General features: G+C 41.1%; 1 protein-coding gene across 15 annotated transcripts in view; it reads left to right on the top strand.

Moving 5' to 3' along the window:
- PHLDB1 (pleckstrin homology like domain family B member 1) overlaps positions 1 to 19,955 on the top strand; it is a 314,415-nt gene that overhangs the window by 233,305 nt on the left and 61,155 nt on the right. For 13 of the 15 annotated variants that reach the window (XM_075840043.1, XM_075840041.1, XM_075840038.1 and 10 more), the window contains 4 exons: positions 903 to 1,181; positions 4,935 to 5,078; positions 5,734 to 5,871; positions 9,470 to 9,598. In XM_075840043.1, coding sequence (XP_075696158.1) covers positions 903 to 1,181; positions 4,935 to 5,078; positions 5,734 to 5,871; positions 9,470 to 9,598 — 690 coding nt within the window. The remainder of the gene's footprint in view (positions 1 to 902; positions 1,182 to 4,934; positions 5,079 to 5,733; positions 5,872 to 9,469; positions 9,599 to 19,955) is intronic. The other 2 variants (XM_075840044.1, XM_075840036.1) reach the window with 1 other exon arrangement.

The following is a 19,955-nucleotide window of genomic DNA, read 5'->3' as shown; positions in this document are numbered from 1 at the left end:
GGTCTTGTTTTTTGCGGCACGTCTTGTAGTTTTTATTGGTACCATTTGAGAGTAGATGCAACTTTTTGATCACTTTTTATCACATTTTTTAAAAGTCAGGATTAACAGAAAACAGCAATTCTTCCAGTTTTTTATTTTATTTTTTACGGCGTTCACAGTGCGGGTTAAATAATGTAATCGATTTATAGTAGGGGTCATTACGAACGTGGCGATACCAAATATGTGCAACTTTTTTGCTTTATTGTGGGCTTTTTTAATAGTAAATCCGTTTGTAAGGGGAAAAAGTGGGTTTTTCATTTTTATTTTTTTTTCACATTTTTTTTAAATTAACTTTATTCAACTTTTTTTTAACTTTTCTACTAGTCCCACTAGGGGACTTCACTATGCGATCCTCCGATCGCTATTATAATACACTGCAATACTTTTGTATTGCAGTGTATTATTGCCTGTCCGTTTAAAACAGACAGGCATCTGCTAGGTCATGCCTCTGGCATGATCTAGCAGGCATTCATTACAGGCAGACCTGGGGTCCTTTATTAGGTCCCCGGCTGCCATGGGAGACACAGACACTCGGCGATCTTATCGCCGGGTGTCAGTGGGATGAGAGGGATCTCCCTCCCTCTCTCCAAAACCACTCAGATGCAGACGGGTGAGATCGATACTTATATGGAATAGCGGCGCTGTAGAATAAAGCCCATTAATGACCGCCGTGAAAAGGCTTATCGGTGGTCATTAAGGGGTTAATAGATAATCTCTGCTCAATGTTTTGCTTCTAGTCTTGCAAAATGGCACAATAATATTACAGCATTGTAGGATTATCCGTAGCTGGATTATAGTAATTTCGCTGTAGTTTATATGGGAGGTTTAATTTAATAACAATTTTTTTTTTCTGTGTTCCCCAGGAGCGGCAAAGACTGGAAACTATTCTGAATCTATGTGCAGAGTACAGTAAAACTGATGACTCTACCAGCCCAGCACGGCTAGATGAACTACGGGCTTTCCCTTCTCTGGGTACAAAGCTAGATGATCCCATATCTGTGGGCATGAGGAGGCCATCCTGGGACAGTGCTAAGGATCGCAATCATGAAAACAGTGGCAACCAAAAGAAAGCACCGCGAGAATTTCATGATGAGGAAACACAGAAAGAGGAAAATAGCAGCACAGAGAGCACCCAACATGAAGTAAATGTAACACCGATAACGCACTGAGAATACAGAGGCAAATTGAAACGAGGGGCCGGTTACATAGGTTCATAGGGTCATTTTGACTATGTTCAGACATAGCCTATTTGTTGGTTCTTGCACAGGTTCCACACTGAAAATCTGCAGCAGAGCACAGTACGCATTCACATGTAGCGGGTTTTTCCTCTGCAGTTTTTCAAATCCGTGGCATGCCTATTCTCTTTCGGATTTACCGTTGATTTCCGCCACAGCCTATGCAGACCTAAGCGTCTCCATGATAACAGACTACAAACAAAGCCTGTGTTGTCTGATCTTGCAAACATAATGATTTTTTTGTATTTGTCCCCTACTTATTGCTGTCCTACTGTGTGTATGTTCTGAAGACAAAAATCGCAGATGAAAGGGAGCATGATTGATCTGACTACGCAGCGTTTGTTTGTAATCTGTTAACCTGCAGACACATTGGAACTGTTGAGATATCTAGCCCCTTGGAGACATGGACAATTTTAGTTTTTTCATTTTAGTTTTTTGCTCCCCGCTTCCCAAAAGCCATAACTTTATTGTTGACATATCCTTTTTGAGGGCTTGTTTTTTGTGGGACAAGTTGTAGTTTGTCATTTATTACACCACATAATGTACTGGGAAGCTTCAAAAATATTTGTGTGGTAAAAAACTGGGATTCGGACATTTTTTTTCAGGGGGGTTTTGTTTTTACGGAGCCCATCAGGCGGTAAAAACCACATGTGCACCTTATTCTACAGGTTGATACGGTTATGGCGATACCAAATTTATATGCTTTTGTTTTATGTTTTACCACTTTAAAAAAAACATTTTCTAAAAACAAAAATGTTTTGTGTCACAATGTTCTGAGAGCAATTTTTTTCCGTCAATTTAGCAACGTGAGGGCTTAATTTTTGCCAGGTGAGCTGTATTTTTTACCGATACCATTTTGAGGTATATGCGACTTTTTGATCACTTTTTATTTCATTTTTTTTTGGAGAGCTGAGGTGACCAAAAAACAGCAATTTGAGTGTTTTATAATTTTTACACTTATTTTTATGGCGTTCACCGAGCGGGTTAAACAACATTATATTGTGATAGTATGAATGCGGCGATACCAGTTATATAAACTTTATTTTATTTTTTATATATTAGTCCCCCTAGGAGGCTTGAACCAGTGATCGTTGGATCGCTTGCATGATATACTGTAACACTAATGTATTGCAGCATATTGTGATACGGACAATCTGCTTTGAAGCCCTGCCAGAGGCAGACCTTCAAAAGAGTACAAAGGTGACAGACCTTGGGGCTCTTTATTAGGCCCCCAGGCTGCCATAACAACCATTGTAAATGGGCCGATCGCGCCGCTGGGGGGTGTGATGACGTGTTTGAGGGGTCGCCCTCCTCATTCTAACAATTTAAATGCCTCGGTAACGATTGCAGCATTTAAGGTGTTAATCGGGCGCCATCAAAGTGAAGGTGTTGGCTGTCACATTTAATCGGGCGCTAAAGTGAGGTGTTGGCTGTCACAGCCGTCATCCGCGGAGTATGGAGCGCGCATAGCCCGTGAGCGCGCTCCATACTTCACATTGGCGGCAGAAACTAAATAGTATGTGGCATGTCGACAAGGGGCTAGGGGTAGGGTATTTTTATTGAAGCATACTTGAAAATTTTCTTATTTAATTTTAGATGCACTGAAGCAAAAAAAATAAATTACAAAAGGTAGACATAGTCTTAAAGAAATAAATAAAAGAAACTTCGCAAAATTTATTAGAAAAGCTAATTTCATCTCCTTAACCCCTTCCCGACATCCGCCGGGTGGGGGAATATGGAGCGGGCTCACGGGCTGAGTCCGCTCCATACAGCGAGTGTGTCGGCTGTGTGTTACAGCCAACACTTCCGGGTTACGAGCGGGATCGCGCTTTAGCGCGATCCCGCTTGTTTAACCCGTTAAATGCCGCGTTCAATAGAGATTGCGGCATTTAAATTACTAAAAACAGGGGGGCGACCCCCTGTAACGTCTCAACGGCCCCCCCGCGGCGAGATCGGGGGGAGCCGTTTGTTCACACGGCTGCCTGGTGGTCTGACGAAGTCCCCCAGGTCCGCCATCTTGGTACTCCTTTGAAGCTCTGCCTCCGGCAGGGCTTCATAGGAGACAGTCAGAATCACGATATACTGCAATACATTAGTATTGCAGTATATCGTGCAAGCGATCTAACGATCGCGGGTTGAAGTCCCCTGGGGGACTAATAAAAAAATGTAAAAATGAGTTAAATAAAGTGGTTTTTTTTGTGTAAAAAAAAAAAAAAAAAATATTAGTTCAAAAAACCCCCCTTTTCCCATTTTCCACCTAGAGCATAGTAAAAAATTAAATAAATAAACAAACATAATTGGTATCGCTGCGTCCGTAAAAGTCTGAACTATCACAATATATCATTATTTAACCCACACGGTGAACGCCGTAAAAAAATAATAATTTGTAAACGCCAGAATATCTATTTTCTGGTCACCTCATCTCCCACAAAAAATGAAATAAAAAGTGATCAAACCGTCGCATGTACACCAAAATGGTATTATTAAAAACTACAGCTTATCCCGCAAAAAAATAAGCCCTCATACAACTTAATCGACGGAAAAATAAAAAAGTTAAGGCTCTCGGAATTTGGCGACACAAAATAAATTTTCTTTTTTACACTTAGGTTTTTGCTTGTAAAAGTAGTAAAATATTGAAAAACCTACACATATTTGGTATCGGCGTAATCGTATTGACCCACAGAATAAAATGAATATGTTGTTTTAATTGTACAGTGAATTCCGTAAAAATGGCGCGCAAAAAACCATGACGGAATCGCTGTTTTTTTCATTTTCTACCCCACAAATAATTTTTTTCCCGTTTCCTAGTACATCATACGGCAAAATAAATGGTGCTACGAAAAACTACAACTCGTCCCGCAAAAATCAAGCCCTCGTAGTACTATATCGACGGAAAAATAAAGGCGTTATGGCCTTTGGAAGGTGGGGAGGGAAAAATGAAAATCTGAAAAAGGGCTGCGGCGTGAAAGGGTTAACTGAATGACAATTCATTCTAAAATACCTAGTGTTGGGTTCATTTAATTTTTGTTAATTTCTAAAAAAAAAAAGGCTAGTGCACCTGTTGTCAAACGATAAATCTTTTTCTAATGCTTTGTCAAGCCTGAATACTCCTTTTATAGCGTCACTGCCCCCAGGGGACGACAGAACTTCTGTGGGGAAGAAAGTGTTCACACGAATGGAGGGGTTTTAAAATAAAAACAAGGAAAATCCATCATTTTATAAGACAATGTTGTAACCATGTAGACTAGGCGAAGTTCAGGCTGTCTGGATGATCAATGTGAGAAGATCACTTGGACCCTTCTCTCCCTCTCTCGGATCCTCGGTTTGAGGCAATATTCTTTTCATTCACTTACACGTTACTACATTGTTCTCTGACGGGTGGTCTGGTTGGGACTTCTTTGTTTAGCCCCTTATCAGGGTGTTTATGTGGTGTATTTGCCTTAAATAAATATATATATCTATATTTTGTGGTATACAAAGTGACTTTCTTGCCTTATACATACCTATGTGTGTTTTTGTTTTATACTACCCAAATGTGAAAAGTTTTAACCTCAATAAATCACTAATTACATCTTTGTTACACATTTGCCAATAATTTTATTGTTGTGGCTGAATTATAGGATTAGAAATAATTTTTATTTTATTTTTTTTTATTCCTAGCAAGAAGACTCTATATCACCTGGCGATGTTGCCGGTGAGTTGCTTGGTTTGGAGGAACAGCGCAGGATGACATTAAGTCATGTGGATCAGCTGAAGAACAGAGTGACAGAACTTGAGAGACAATTACAAGAGAGTGCACAAGAGGTTAGTCTATGAAAGGCTTGAGGTTTCCCGCTGGCGCGTTCAGTCAGACTCATGGGATTATTGTGCTGAGATGAACTTATTTTTTTCTATTTCATTTGTAGGAACAAGGGCAGGTTTGTTCACACTGGAGATTGCATCCTACTTCATTTTCTTTTCTTTAAAATCTTCTGTCATGAATGGTATAAAAACCCGGAACCCATGTGTGAACAGCCTTGCGCTAAAGAGGTCCAACAAGAGATCCTACTGATTTCTATAGGACTCCGACTAATGCGAAAGTGCATCAGTTTCCATCAGTCTTTATTATTGAGGTCAAAGGGTGGACGATTGAAAAACTGATGTCAATTTGTGATTTGTTTTTCAATGTGCTATTTGCGGTAAAATTGGGGTATTAATGTTCCCCTTTGGGGAAAAATGCAAGTGATCTTCTTAAAATTTAATATTTTTTTTTTGTTTGTTTTTTTGCAATGGTGACTTGGCTCTTTGTAAGTTCCTGTGGAGCCTTTTTCTTTCTACTTTTGGCCTTCAAATGATTTAGGCAAAGTGTGTGAACTGAGCCTTAGTCACAGAAGTTGACAGAACAGACGTGAACGGGACGTAAGCAAATGGAATGGCATTGGTAACACCAGACGCATGTGTTTGTCCTTCCTTTATGTAGGCAGAGGTTGAGCGAGCTCTTCTACAGGGGGAAAGGGAGGCCGAGCTATCCCAGCTGCAGCAGGAGCAGAGGATCGTTCAGCAGCTTCAGGACAGTCTAAATGCCCTGGAAAGTAACATCCAAAAGGAAAAAGAAAAGGTACAAAATATGATGTCCCTTTATAACGCCCCAGTACCAGGTGTAATCCCGTCCTCCGTTCTCTTTCCCTCTCTGTCCCTTTTTTTCCAACTGCTGATGGTTCTTTTACCTTTCTGACTTTTTGAATGAAGAGAACTTTAGAATTCACTGAAATAAAAGCTGAAATTTGATCTTGAAGTCACAGTATAGAAGTAGTATAATTGTATTCTTCCATTGCCAGAGAGGCCTGTCAACATCTCTTCTTAACAATGTGTAGAATAAGCCTATGTCAAACCATAACAGGGAGGACAGAAACCTCCCGTGTAGCACAAGCAGTCCGGCTGTGGCATCTAATGGCATGGTTGTCACTTACTGTATTGTGCATGGCAAGCTGAGGGTATACGGAAGGTAAAGTGAAAAGCAGAGAGATGCTCGCATATACAGCTGGATGTGCTCCTGTATACAGGATTATTTTGCCTACAGCATTAAATAGGATGAAAAAGAAGGAAAGCTCCAAGACCTTTAGGGTATGTTCACACAGGCTATTTTCAGCCGTTTTTCGGGCCATAAACGTCCCGGAAAACAGCTGAAAATATGTGGGCTGAACGCCTCCAAACATCTGCCCATTGATTTTAATGGGAAAAACGGCATTTCGTTCCCACGGTGCGGTTTTTTACGCTCCATTTGTAAAAACGGCACGTAAAGAAGCGCACTGTAAAAAAGAAGTGCATGCCACTTCTTGAGCCATTTTTCATTGACTCAATAGAAAAACGTCCATAACCAAACGCCGCAAAAGGCTGAAAATCAGGGACTGTTTTTCGCTTGAAAACAGCTCTGTATTTTACGGACGATTTTGGTTTGCCTTAGTGTTACTTTGTTTCCTGGTAGTAAACAGTATTGTATTTCTAGCTGTGCCGCTGCTGACATTTGTATCCTACTTTAGGGTAGATGTGCTGGTTTTGAAATTCTTACATCTCCAGAACTTTGTTACATTAGTAAGTGTACATAGCCAATGCCAAATCTTAAAACAATTTACAAGCCAGCCAGAAAAGGAACTAAGTTAATGGTTCTCCAAATAGTTCAAGTACTGGAGTCCTAATACAGCTGATTTTTTTCCTAAAGCCAGCAGCCATAGTTTGTCACTCTGAAAGTATGACCGCCAAGAGAACATATTATGCAAACTATCCTTTGTTGAATCAATAGGCTGCTAAACTTATATACATTGCTATTATCAGGGATCATATGCTGAATAACATAAAATAACAAAAAAAAGACTTCCAATTTGGGGCTTGAGCCTCACATACTCTAAATCAGCTGACCATCTAATACCCTTGGGGGATGCCCAATAGCAGCAGAGCTGGACTGGTCGCTGATGGCCAGATCTATAGCTTTCTATAAGGTGTATGACCAGCTTGCAATCTGCTTTAGCGGATGGCCAAAGTAATCTACACTCTAAACATATTCAAGTTTATTTGTCAGTAGTTTTGTAAGAACCATCCTTTATAAAGGGAGACCTAGTCGTTTAATTTCACACAAATTGTAGCAAATTTTTCGAGATGGTTCACACTACATTATACATTTGGTGCACCTCAGTGAATGCAAGTCACTCTTCCTTATGCCACCTCGTCTACACCAGTACTATACGGAAAAAAAAGCTCCATACTAAATTTGGCGTAACCATTGCAATTTTTTGCCACGTCTCTTTAATGCATCATTTTTGCACTAGCTATTAATAATTTTCTGATTTGCTGATCGAAAAATGGTTTCATGTTACTAGCTGTTGCAGATTGGCTAAGGTCCCCTTATTCAGAACTTTTGTCGGAAAAAGTGTGCCATATATATGTAGCCGAAAAATAGTTTGTCCAGGATCACCAAAAAACGGGCTCAGGAGGGGAAGTTCAATAAAATAATAAAAGAAGCATAACTTGCCTTTTAAATCCCCCTCAGGCGCAAGTACCACCGCTCCAATGCTCCCTGCTGGTACCTGTTTACTGTGCTGTAGTGATGACGTCATGTGACCTCTGCATTACCGCTGAGGCGATTGATTTGCTGCAGCAGTCACATTTATCAACGCTGCAGCTCATACAGACACCAGCGGGGACCACCAAGGTGGTGGCGCTGGAGCGACAGGGGATTGAACAGGTAAGTTATGCTTTTGTTGTTACTTAAAGCATTTCCCCTCTTTGGCCAAACTTTTGGCGATACCGGACAAACCCCTTTAATTGATTGGTTCTGATAAGCTGACACTTCTGTATTGCACAGGTATGTACTCTGCTTTTTGTAGCTTTTAACTACAGGAATAGCCAAGTAGAAAGGAAAGCATAGTCTTGCTCCAAGTGATTATATTCACTATTACATTATAATGGAATCCTTATCAAATTAACACTTCGTGTGGGTGTTAACCCATTACAGTAATATTCCTGTAGTCTGGCATCTGATGGTTTAGAAAACTGGATGACCTAACTCAATGGCCATTGCTATTTGTTTATATAGTATATATAATATAGAAAAATCTGAATATGTAAGCATTTTCCGGGATATCTGTTAATGATGTGCAATGGCAAGTTCTTGTAAATTCTTATATTTCTAGTTTTAGACTTGCATGTGTAAGATATGTGAAGTACATGTAATTCAGCCACTGTATGAAGACTGGATCATGTGTCTAAGTTGGTGCCAGAATAATTGTGCACAGTTTTTATGCTGCTTCTGATTTTACTAGAGCCGGCTGCTGTCCTTTGGGAGAACCACGTCTTTCCACAGTAGTCATGAGCAGCAAAAACACTGAAGTAGCTCTTTAGATTATGTCTGCAGCAAATTAAAAAGCGCAAAAGGTAGCCAATAGCTTGTTATGGTGCCAACCTCTGGTTGAGTGCTTTAGGTCACAGTCCTTCAGTTCTATATTCTCCATATTTATGTACATTTTAGGCTTTTATATGCTGTGGTTATGAGAATCTAGAATGACATGATTACTATTTAAAATGTCATGTGTTATTAACTTGGATTAATTATACTAACATCCCTTCCATTCTCACTTTGCATGCTGTAGTTGCTGTAGGTAAGTAAATCTGCATATTGAAATATGACATTGTCAATATCGGAAAAAAGCAATGAGTATTTAATTAGTGATTCCCAACTTTACAGACTTGTGTAAATATATCTGAATAGAATATGCGAAGTGGAGGTTGGGAATTGCTCCTCCTGTCTCGTACTGTGTAGCAGAGCTGTATGTGAAGTGTATTGAGAAATGTCAGTTGTGTTTTGCAGTTTTATTAGTTATTGAGCATAGTTCACACACACGCCTTCAATGCAGCTTCGGTAAATGGTGAATTCGTGTCTCTAATACATTAGAGAGCTGTTGCAGTCTCCTCTGGCAGTGAAGCTGAGCTTATGAATACTCTAGATGCCCTGTCATCCACTCTTCCTACTTTTATATATTTTGATTAAATATACATCTTCCTGATATCTCGCCCTTTCAGTTTCTCTAGTTTTATCTTCAACCTCTCTGTTTCCCCTTTAATTCTTTTATTAAGTCCTACGTCTTATGGCTGTGCATGGCTGAGGTTACAGTGCAGTATCCTGTTCCCTATTTTTGTCTTTTGGATATCCCCACGGGATTAAGGTGCGGGAGAAGCTGGAGCAGCAAAGGATGGAAATGCAGAGTGTTCAGTTTTCTCACCATGACCTCCAGAGACAACTCCATAATTGTCCCGAAGCTCTAAGGGAGCAAGTGCAGTGCCAGCTCACACGGGTCAGTGTGCCAATAGTGGACCCTTTCTGGCACTTCTTTCTGTCACACGCTGCAGTATTTTACTCATTGCACATTCGGCTCTCTTATGATGCTTTATATTTCGTTGTTACGTTGGACAGGTTTGTGTTGTGCTCATGTTTTACCTTCCCTGAACACTAGTTCAGGATCTTTCTTACCTCTCGCTGACTAATATATGTTTGTTACTGTGCTACTCTCTGGCTTATGTATTACAGAGCTCTATCTTGCTTCTCCCCTTTTACCCATAAGTTTCCTTATTTACCACTGTCCACCATTCTTCACTTTTCCTGTGCAGAATTGTATTTCTGTTACAAACCATCACGCTTTTATTCCTTATTCCATCAGACTTAATAGAAAATGTTTTCTTTTTAATTGTAAGCTAAATATTTTATTGAAAAAAGTCTTAAATATTTCATGTTAGTTTGTAATTTGAAATAAGACAAATATTTTATTTTGCAACATTTACAATTGCAGCATCGGTGTTTCTCATCTATTTGAATGCTCTAAGGCAGGGGTCTCAAACTCAGCCGAGTAAGCGGGCCACATATAGAAAAAAAATAGACGTTGACGGGCGCATTTCAACAATCTAGTTTAAGTGTCGCTAAATGCAGTCCGGCGGCTCAGTTGGCAGCGTTTGGCAGACACACAAATATCAAGATTGGGCAGCCCCTTTTAAGAGAATGCCTCAGAGCCCTCTGCAGCTGCTGCCACGGTGCCCTCTGCAGCTGCTGCCACGGTGCCCTCTGCAGCTTCTGCCACGGTGCCCTCTGCAGCTGCTGCCACGGTGCCCTCTGCAGCTGCTGCCACGGTGCCATATATGGACCGTGATGTCAGTGGCTTGCCCAGAGCTGGAGTCCCAGAGCAGAGCCGCTTCTAGCACTCTACCTCGGACTCCTGCTGTGCTCCTGACATCACTGTCCTGCTCTAGGGAAGCCCTAGACATCGCTGTCTATATATGGACAGCGATGTCAGGGAATTCCACAGAGTCCTGGAGCAGAGCCTGTGTTAGCGGCTCTGTGTCCCGTGTGCCGTAGCTTACAGCCTCAGGGGCCGCATGCCCGCGTGCTTGAGACCCCTGCTCTAAGGAATTATATATTTTTCTTTTTAGTGCAGTTCTTGCTCTGTTCTCATTGGAATCATGTCCTCCATGACAGATATAACAAATCCCATTGACATAAATTATTTATTGGGTAGAAAAGTATAGCAGACTACGCTATTCAGCCTTTTCAGGGCAATAGAAACTAAATTCCAGCCTGAACAGACAATGTGAATCTCCACATTTTAACACCATGTCATTTAAAATTCTGTGCTGATCAATTTCTTAATATATCTTGATAGCGCTTTCCTGATACGGAGATCCAAATCCCCTGTAAAGACACAGATTTAAAGAGGCTCCGTCACCAGTTTATAAGTGCCCTATCTTCTACCTAATCTAATAGGCGCTGTAATGTAGAGAACAGTGGTTTTATTTTGAAAAACTATCATTTTTGAGCAAGTTATGAACAATTCTAGATTTATGCTAATTAGTTCTTAATGACCAACTGGGCTTTGTAAAGAGAAGTGTATGACGCTGACCAATCAGCGTCATACACTTCTCTTCATTCATGCCCAGCTTGTTTCACTGCACAGCGTGATCTCGCAAGATCACTCTGTGACGGGATTTCCTCCCACAGGTCCTTCACCGGAGCGATGGAAGAGTCAACAGACTTTGCCTCCAGCCGTGCCAGGACGTTTATCCAAATCTGCAGCGATGTCTGTTCAGTCTTCCATGGCTCCGATGAAGAACCTGTGGGAGGAAGTCTCGTCGCAGTATGATCTTGCGAGATCATGCTGTGCAGTGAAACAAGCTGGGCATGAATGAAGAGAAGTGTATGACGCTGATTGGTCAGCGTCATACACTTCTCTTTAAAACGCCCACTTGGTAAAAAGTAAAAATAACGCCCACTTGGTCATTAAGAACTAATTAGCATAAATCTAAAATTGTTCATGACTTGCTCAAAAATTACAGTTTTTCAAAATAAAAACCACTGTTATCTACATTACAGCGCCTATCAGATTAGGTAGGAGATAGGGCACTTATAAACTGGTGACAGAGCCTCTTTAAATCAACGTTCTGGCTACCAGGAGTTGCCATAAGAGGGAGCTAACGGCATACTATTATACATTGAACTCCATAATAGCACAGTATGCAGTAAGCTCCCATGCTCCAGGTAGCCAGAACATTAATGTTTTAAATCTATGTACATAAAGAGATCACACACTTGGAGCTCTGTATCTGAAAAGCAGAGCTCTAATATACTAAGAAATGTTTGACCTATTTAGACTCAAAAAAACCTCAAATGGTATACATGGGTAAACATTCTCTTTAAAGGGAATGTGTCGTTAGAATTGTTATATTTTTTTTTCAGTTAAACAATTAGTATTTAAGTGATTACACATTTGTTTTCATTTTTTCACAAGTCAGGAAATATTATAAATTAGATTCTAATTTATAACATTTCCATGTGCTGGGCACTAGAGGGAGCAGTTCCCAAAATTGCAGCATGGTCACTGTGATAAAGTGACCTCATTGATGTATGCTGCAAATTTGGGGTGGACACACTCCCCTCTAGTGTCCTCACACAATCCCCCCCACCCAGAAGGAAGGGTTTGAATCTTCAAACTTCCTACACTGTGTGCCACCATTTTCTGAGCAACTGCACAGTGCTAGGAGGATTAGATACAGGGCTCAGCAGACCGTATCACACGAACATAATACACACGAACATAAATTACCTGCTCCTGCCGCCGCCTCCGCTGGTCTACGCTCCTCTTCCTTGCGCTTTTGCTTCGTTGAACATATGGCTGGAAGCCGCGGCCGGAAGTAGTCCTCTTACTGTCCGGCAGTGGCTTCCGGTCCACATGAAAATGGCGCCGGATTTCGCTCTACGAACGAGCTTCGTTTTGGTCTGTGTGGGAGCGGCGCTTGAGGGGAGACGCATTCTCTATGGGGTTGTATGTGCCGTATTCCATCTGAAAAAAAAAATGGCAGCCCGCGTAGAGAAGTAAAAGTCAGAAAACATTAAAAAGTAAAACAAGAGAACACAAATACAATTTTTGAAAATATTACATTAAAAGCAATATGATAAAAAAAAATAAAAATTTATGACACCTTCCTTTTAAGGGGAACCTATGTATTTAGAGGGGTTGTCTGGTTTTAGCAAATGAATGTTTATATTTTTTGTATAATTAACCCCTTCAGGACCAAGCTCATTTTGGCCTTCAGGACCAGACCCATTTTTTCAAATCTGACATATTTCACTTTATGTGGTAATAACTCCGGAACGCTTTTACCTATCAAAGCGATTCTGAGATTGTTTTCTCGTGACACATTGGACTTTATGATAGTGGAAAAATGTGGTCGATAAATTCAATATTTACCAGTGAAAAACACCAAAATTTGGTGAAAAATTGCAAAAATTAGCATTTTTCTAAATGTAAATGTATCTGCTTGTAAGACAGGCAGTTATACCACACAAAAATGTTGCTAACTAACATCCTCCATATGTCTACTTTAGATTGGCATCGTTTTTTGAACATCCTTTTATTTTTCTAGGACGTTACAAGGCTTAGAACTTTAGCAGCAATTTCTCACATTTTCAAGAAAATGTCAAAAGGCTATTTTTACAGGGGCCAGTTCAGTTGTGAAGCGGCTTTTAGGGCCTTATATGTTAGAAACCACCAAAAAGTCACCCCATTTTAAAATCTTCACCCCTCAAAGTATTCAAAACAGCATTTAGAAAGTTTCTTAACCCTTTAAACGTTTCACAGGAATTAAAGCAACGTAGAGGTGAAATTTTCAAATTTCATTTTTTTTTGCAGAAATTCATTTTTATTCTATTTTTTTTGTAACACAGAAGTTTTTACCAGAGAAACGCAACTCAATATTTATTGCCCAGATTCTGCAGTTTTTAGAAATATCCCACATGTGGCCCTAGTGTGGTAATGGACTGAAGCACCGGCCTCAGAAGCAAAGGAGCACCCAGTGGATTTTGGGCCTCCTTTTTATTAGAAAATATTTTAGGCACCATGTCAAGTTTCAAGGGCTCTTTCGGTGCCAAAACAGTGGAAATCCACCAAAAGTGACCCCATTTGGGAAACTACACCCCTTGAGGAAATTATCTAGGGGTATAGTGAGCATTTTTACCCCGCAGGTTTTTTGCAGAAATTATTGGAAGTAGGCCGTGAAAATAAAAATCGTCATTCTTTCAAAGATTATGTAGGTTTAGCTAATTTTTTCTAATTTCCACGAGGACTAAAGGAGAAAAAGCACCACAACATTTGTAAAGCAATTTCTCCCGAGTAAAACAATACCCCAAATGTGGTTATAAACGGATGTTTGGACACACGGCGGAGCTTAGAAGGGAAAGAGCGCCATTTGGCTTTTGGAGCTCAAATTTAGCAGGAATGGTTTGCGCAGGCCATGTCGCATTTGCAAAGCCCCTGAGGTACCAAAACAGTGAAAACGCCAAAAAAGTGACTCCATTGAGAAAACTACACCCCTTGAGGAATCCATCTAGGGGTGTAGTGAGCATTTTGCCCCCACAGGTGTTTCATAGATTTTATTAGAATTGGGCAGTGAAAATAAAAAAAATCCTTTTTCTTCAATAAGACGTAGCTTTAGCTCCAAATTTTTAATTTTCTCAACAAATAAAGGAAAAAAAGAACCCCAACGCTTGTAAAGCAACTTCTCTGGAGTACGGCAATACCCCACACGTGGTCGTAAAATGCTGTTTGGGCACACGGCAGGGCTCAGAAGGGAAGGAGCGCCATTTGCTTTTGGTGTACAGATTTTGCTGCATTTGGTTTCTGGTCGCTATGTTGCATTTGCAAAGTCCCTGTGGGACCAAAACAGTGGATCCCCCCCAGAAGTGACCCCATTTTGGAAACAACACCCTCAAGGTATTCACCTAGGGGTGTAGTGAGCATGTTAACCCCACAGGTGTTTTGCAGAAATTCGTGTGCACACGATGTGGGAGAATGAAAATGGGAATTTTTCCTTAGATACGCCAATATGTGGTGCCCGGCTTGTGCCACCATAACAAGACAGCTCTCAATTATTATGCGGTGTTTCCCTGTTTTAGAATCACCCTACATGTGGCCCTAATCTTTTGCCTGGACATTCGACAGGGCTCAGGAGTGAAAGAGTACCATGTAAAATTGAGGCCTAATTTGGCGACTTATAAAGTATTGGTTCACAATTGCAGAGGCTTTGATGTGAAATAATAAAAGAAACCCCTGAGAAGTGACCCCATTTTGGAAACTGCACCCCTCAAGGCATTTATTAAGAGGTGTAGTGAGCATTTTCACCCCACAGGTCTTTTCCATAAATGATTGCGCTGCGGAAGGTACAAATTAAAATGTTCCCTAGATATGCCAATTCAGTGTCAAATATGTCATGCCCAGCTTGTGCCACTTTTTTTTTTATATACACCGTTCACCGTACGTTATAAACTACATGTTACCTTTATTCTGCGGATCAGTACGATTCCGGCGATACCAAATTTATAGAACTTTTTTATAACTTTTTGCACAATAAAATTACTTTTGGAAAGAGAATGTATTTCTTCTGTCACAATGTTGCGAGAGCCATAACTTTTAAATTTTTTTATCGATGGAGCTGTGTGAGGGCTTGTTTTTTGCGAGACGAGGTATAGATTTTATCGGTACCATTTTTGGATACATGCGACTTTTTGATCACTTTTTATTTCAATTTTTGGAAGACAGTGACCAAAAAAACAGTAATTATGGCAGTGTTTTTGAGTTGTTTTTTTACGGCGTTCACTGCACTGGATAAATAACATAATATTTTTATAGTTCAGGTCGTTACGGTCGCTGCGATACCAAATATGTATGGCTTTATTATTTTTTTCAATAATAAATGACTTGATAAGGGAAAAAGGGCGATTGTGTTTTGTGTTATTATTTGAAACTTTTATTGTATGTTTTCCAACTTTTATTTTTACTTTTTTTACACTTTTTTTTACACTTTTCTTTAGTCCCACTAGGGGACTTGAATGTCCAACTGTTTGTTTGATGTTCTAATACATTGCACTACCTATGTAGTGCAATGTATTGGAACTGTCAGTTGTTCACTGACAGCAAGCCGATCAGGCTCCGCCTCTGGGTGGGGCCTAATTAGCTTACGTAATGGCAGACAGGAGTCCATTGTTAGGGCTCCTGTTGCCATGGTAGCAGTCGCCAGCCTTGCCATCGCATGGCAAGGCTGCCGATTTTCTACAAACCTCTAGGATGCAGCGATCACAATGGATCGCTGCATCGAAGGGGTTAATGCCAGGAATCGGAGCTAGCTCCGGTTCCTGGCGATAGATCGGGGTGTCCGCTGTTACATACAGCGGACACCCACTGCTGATGACGCCGGCTCAGCTTTTGAGCCGGAAGCTGAGCCGGCGCCATCTTGCCGATGTTACCGGAAGCCTCCTGGGCCCCGCCGACGACGGGGCATAGGAGGATTCCGTTACAGGCTGATCGGGAGGTAAGCATTAGCCCTCCGATCGCCTTTGCAGCCACCGGCAACCCAGCGATCACGTTGCATGGGTGCCGGTGGCTATAAGCTCCTCACATGCTGCGATCTCTATTGAACGCAGCATGTGAGGGGTTAATCGGTCGGATCGGAGGCTAGCTCCGGTCCTGGCCGATACCTTAGGGTGCCAGCTGTAACATACAGCTGTCACCCGGCGGGGATGTCGCTGGCTCAGCTCCTGAGCCAGCTTCATCTCCATGACGTACATTTACGTGAAAAGGCGGTAAGCCACCGATTTTAATGACGTATATATACGTGATCCGGCGGGAAGGGGTTAAGTTATTTCATTTTCTAATATATTTTAGTATTAATTCCTGACTGTTTTCAAGATCTTTGCTTGTTGTTATTCAGTAGGACATTCATTGTTTACTTCTAGTAGATAAAATTCTGTCCATGTTCTTGTGATGGACGCACAGGTTCTGGGATCGTTACAAGACACAGCTCTGATACACATACTGTAACGAGCCATGCACCTGTGTATCACATGACCGTGAACATAATTGTAGCTACTGGTAAGTAAACCATGAATGTTTCTACTGAATAACAGCAAGCAGAGTTTTTGAAATTGAATACAAGAAAGTATATTGGAAAATAGTTTTACTTTTAATTATACAAAAAATGACATTAATTTGTGGAAACCGGACAACCCCTTGACATTTAGTTTATTAATTAATAAAGATAAATATGTTTGCCATGTTTTTTTGTTCTTTATGCTGTAGGTTTTTTTTTTTTATGGGGCTGCCCAATTGGAGGCACACACTAACTTTCTGCATTTTATATATTTTTTTTATAATATTGCTTTCCAGCTCACCCATTGTGGAAAATAGCAGGGTGTTCTTTTATTTAAGAGGGTAACAGTTTGTTCCTGTAATACCAACAACCAGATTATCACTGCTCTGTTTTTGGGTTAGCTGAATTAAGTGGCTTGTGATATAAGTGAAGTTATTAAACCGGATTGTGTTGCTGTGTTCCTGCGTGCGATACTGTGCGAGATAATAGAATTGAGTGCTTACAAATAAAAGATAGCAAAAACTGACACAATTTAAAAACCTTTTTTTCTTTCTAGCTTCTTTCCTGCTGAGCAGCTGACTAGGGGGAGGGGTTAACTGCTCTCAGGTGATATAGAGTAGCCTGCAGGCCTCAGTTGAGCTTGCTCTGTTTTTGTGTTTGCTGAATTAAGTTGCTTTTCATATAAGTGGAGTTATTAAACCGGATTTAAAAAGAGGAGTTCAAGTCCCTGTAAGTACTCTTCTTTTCTTTTACTTTTTCAATTGTTCACAGTTTTTTTTTGGAACTGGGATAATGGATAGCAAGATTGGAGTTTTCTTCAGTGCACAGTTTGCCATTTTTTTGCATTACTGGAGCCGGAGTTCCAGGGTGAATACCTCTGTGGCAGATGTGAGCATGTTGTTCACCTGGAAGCTCGTATTAGAGATCTGGAGGAGCAAAATGGAACACTGCTCATGGAGCATGCAGTTAGTGGGGTAGAACTGGAGGGTGAAGACATGGGTGAGCAGGATCAGGCAAGTAGCTGGGTTAATGTAGTTATGGGCAATAGAAAGGGGTCCAAGAAAATTAAGGCCAATCCTGTTTCTGATATTCCAAGCAAAATTGCCAAGTTGGATGATGATGCGAGGGTGTCTGTCTCAGAATTGGCAGCCCTAGTGGATACTGATCTCCCTAACAGCCAGGAGAACAGCCCAGCTAGTAGTCGGCGGGATTGTAATGCAGGTAAGGCAAGAGAATTAGTAGTTGTCGGGGATTCTATAATCAGGAAAACTGATAGAATAATTTGTCACCAAGACCGCCTCAACCGAATGGTTTGCTGGCACCAGGGAGACTGGTGGATAAATTACTGGGAGGGGCTGGTGATGATCCAGCTATTGTAGTCCATGTGGGAACCAACGATAGAATAAATGGTAGGTGGAGGAGCCTTAAGAATAACTTTAAAGAACTAGGCTACAAGCTGAAGGGAAGGACCTCCAAAGTAGTATTCTCAGGAATACTGCCTGTGCCTTGCGCATCACAGGAAAGACAGCGGGAGCTCAGGGAGTTAAATGCATGGCTGAAGGCTTTGGGTTCATAGAGCACTGAGCTGACTTTTCATTGGGGTACAAACTGCAGATTTGCACCTAAATGGAAGGGGGTCCGCTGTGCTGGGGGAGAGAATTCTAGCTGGCGTGGCGGAGTATTTAAACTAGGGCTGAGGAGGGAGGTCAATGTAGAAAATAAAGGGTTAGAGAGGGGTCAGACTATATTGGTGGGGGGAGAAATAGACTGTGGGGAGAGGATTAGACAACAGGATAGGGAGTTCCTTTTCTTACAAAACAGCAGTGAAATTAAAAATGCCCAAATAATGTTAAATAATCACATTTGTAATACTGAAAGTGAAAAATTGAAAGGCAACTTAAAGTGTATGTCCACAAATACCAGAAGTCTAGCAAGCAAAATGGGGGAGCTGGAGGCCTTGTTACTGGAGGAACATATAGATATAGCTGGTGTTGCTGAAACATGGCTTCACATAACTGGGCTGTAAATCTACAGGGTTTTACACTGTTTCGGAAAGACAGGGCGAATAGGAATGGTGGTGGTGTATGTCTGTATGTGAGAAATGATATGAAGGCGAGTGTGAAAGAGACATTAGAGGGAGAAGATTGTGAGGAGGTTGAAACCTTGTGGGTGGAACTAGAAAGGGAGGTAAACACTGAAAAAGATACTTTTGGTGTAATCTATAGACCCCCCAATATAACTGAGGAGATGGAAGGTCCGCTATATAAACAGATGGAGCGGGCTGCACAGGCGGGTACTGTAGTGATAATGGGAGATTTTAATTACCAGTATATTAATTGGGGTCATGGTTCGGCTTCAACTGCAGAGGGGAGACATTTCCTCAACCTGTTGCAGGAAAATTTTATGGGCCAGTTTGTGGAAGACCCGACTAGAGGTGAAGCTCTGTTGGATCTGGTAATTTCTAATAATGCAGAGCTTGTTGGCAATGTCAATGTTCGTGAAAACCTCGGTAACAGTGATCACAATATACCGTATTTTTCTGACCAGAAGACGCAGTTTTTAAACCCATAAAATGGGGTTTGAATTTGACTTCGTCTTATGGAGTGAAGGTACATTTTTTTTTTTTCTGGTATTATTTAGGAAGCAGGGGAGTGCAGGAGGAATTTAGTGCTGCTTGGAATGTCTTTTGACGGGCTGTGTCATTTCTGTGACTCGACGGCTGCCTGTCTGTAGTGTCGGCAGCATGGAGGCTGGAGGAGGGGTTTAGAAAGGATCACTCATTCTGTGCAGAGTCCGGAGTCTTTTGACGGAGTTTAAAACTCTTTCTGTTTCTTGCGTGGCTGATGGCAGTGTGATGGCTAGGGGAGGAGGTGGGGGTCAGAAGGGGTCGCTCTGCAGTAGCTGCTGAGGTGTGTTAAAGAGGCTCTGTCACCACATTATAAGTGGCCTATATTGTACATGATTTATCAGCGCTGTAATGTAGATTACAGCAGTGTTTTTTATTTAGAAAAACTATCATTTTTGCTAATGATTTCTTAATGAACAGCTGGGCGTGTTTTACTTTTTGGCCAAGTGGGCGTTGTACAGAGTAGTGTATGACGCTGACCAATCAGCGTCATACACTTCTCCCCATTCATTTGCAAAGCATACAAACAAACCTGTGGGGTCAAAATGCTCACTACACCCTTTAAAAAATGCCTTAAGGGGTGCAGTTTCCAAAATGGGGGTCACTACTTTGGGGTTTGT

The sequence above is a fragment of the Rhinoderma darwinii genome, chromosome 10 (genome assembly GCF_050947455.1).
Source record: "Rhinoderma darwinii isolate aRhiDar2 chromosome 10, aRhiDar2.hap1, whole genome shotgun sequence".
Classification (NCBI taxonomy): Eukaryota; Metazoa; Chordata; class Amphibia; order Anura; family Rhinodermatidae; genus Rhinoderma; species Rhinoderma darwinii.
Note: the sequence above shows the minus strand (reverse complement) of the source record. Positions and strands in the feature narration are given on the sequence as shown.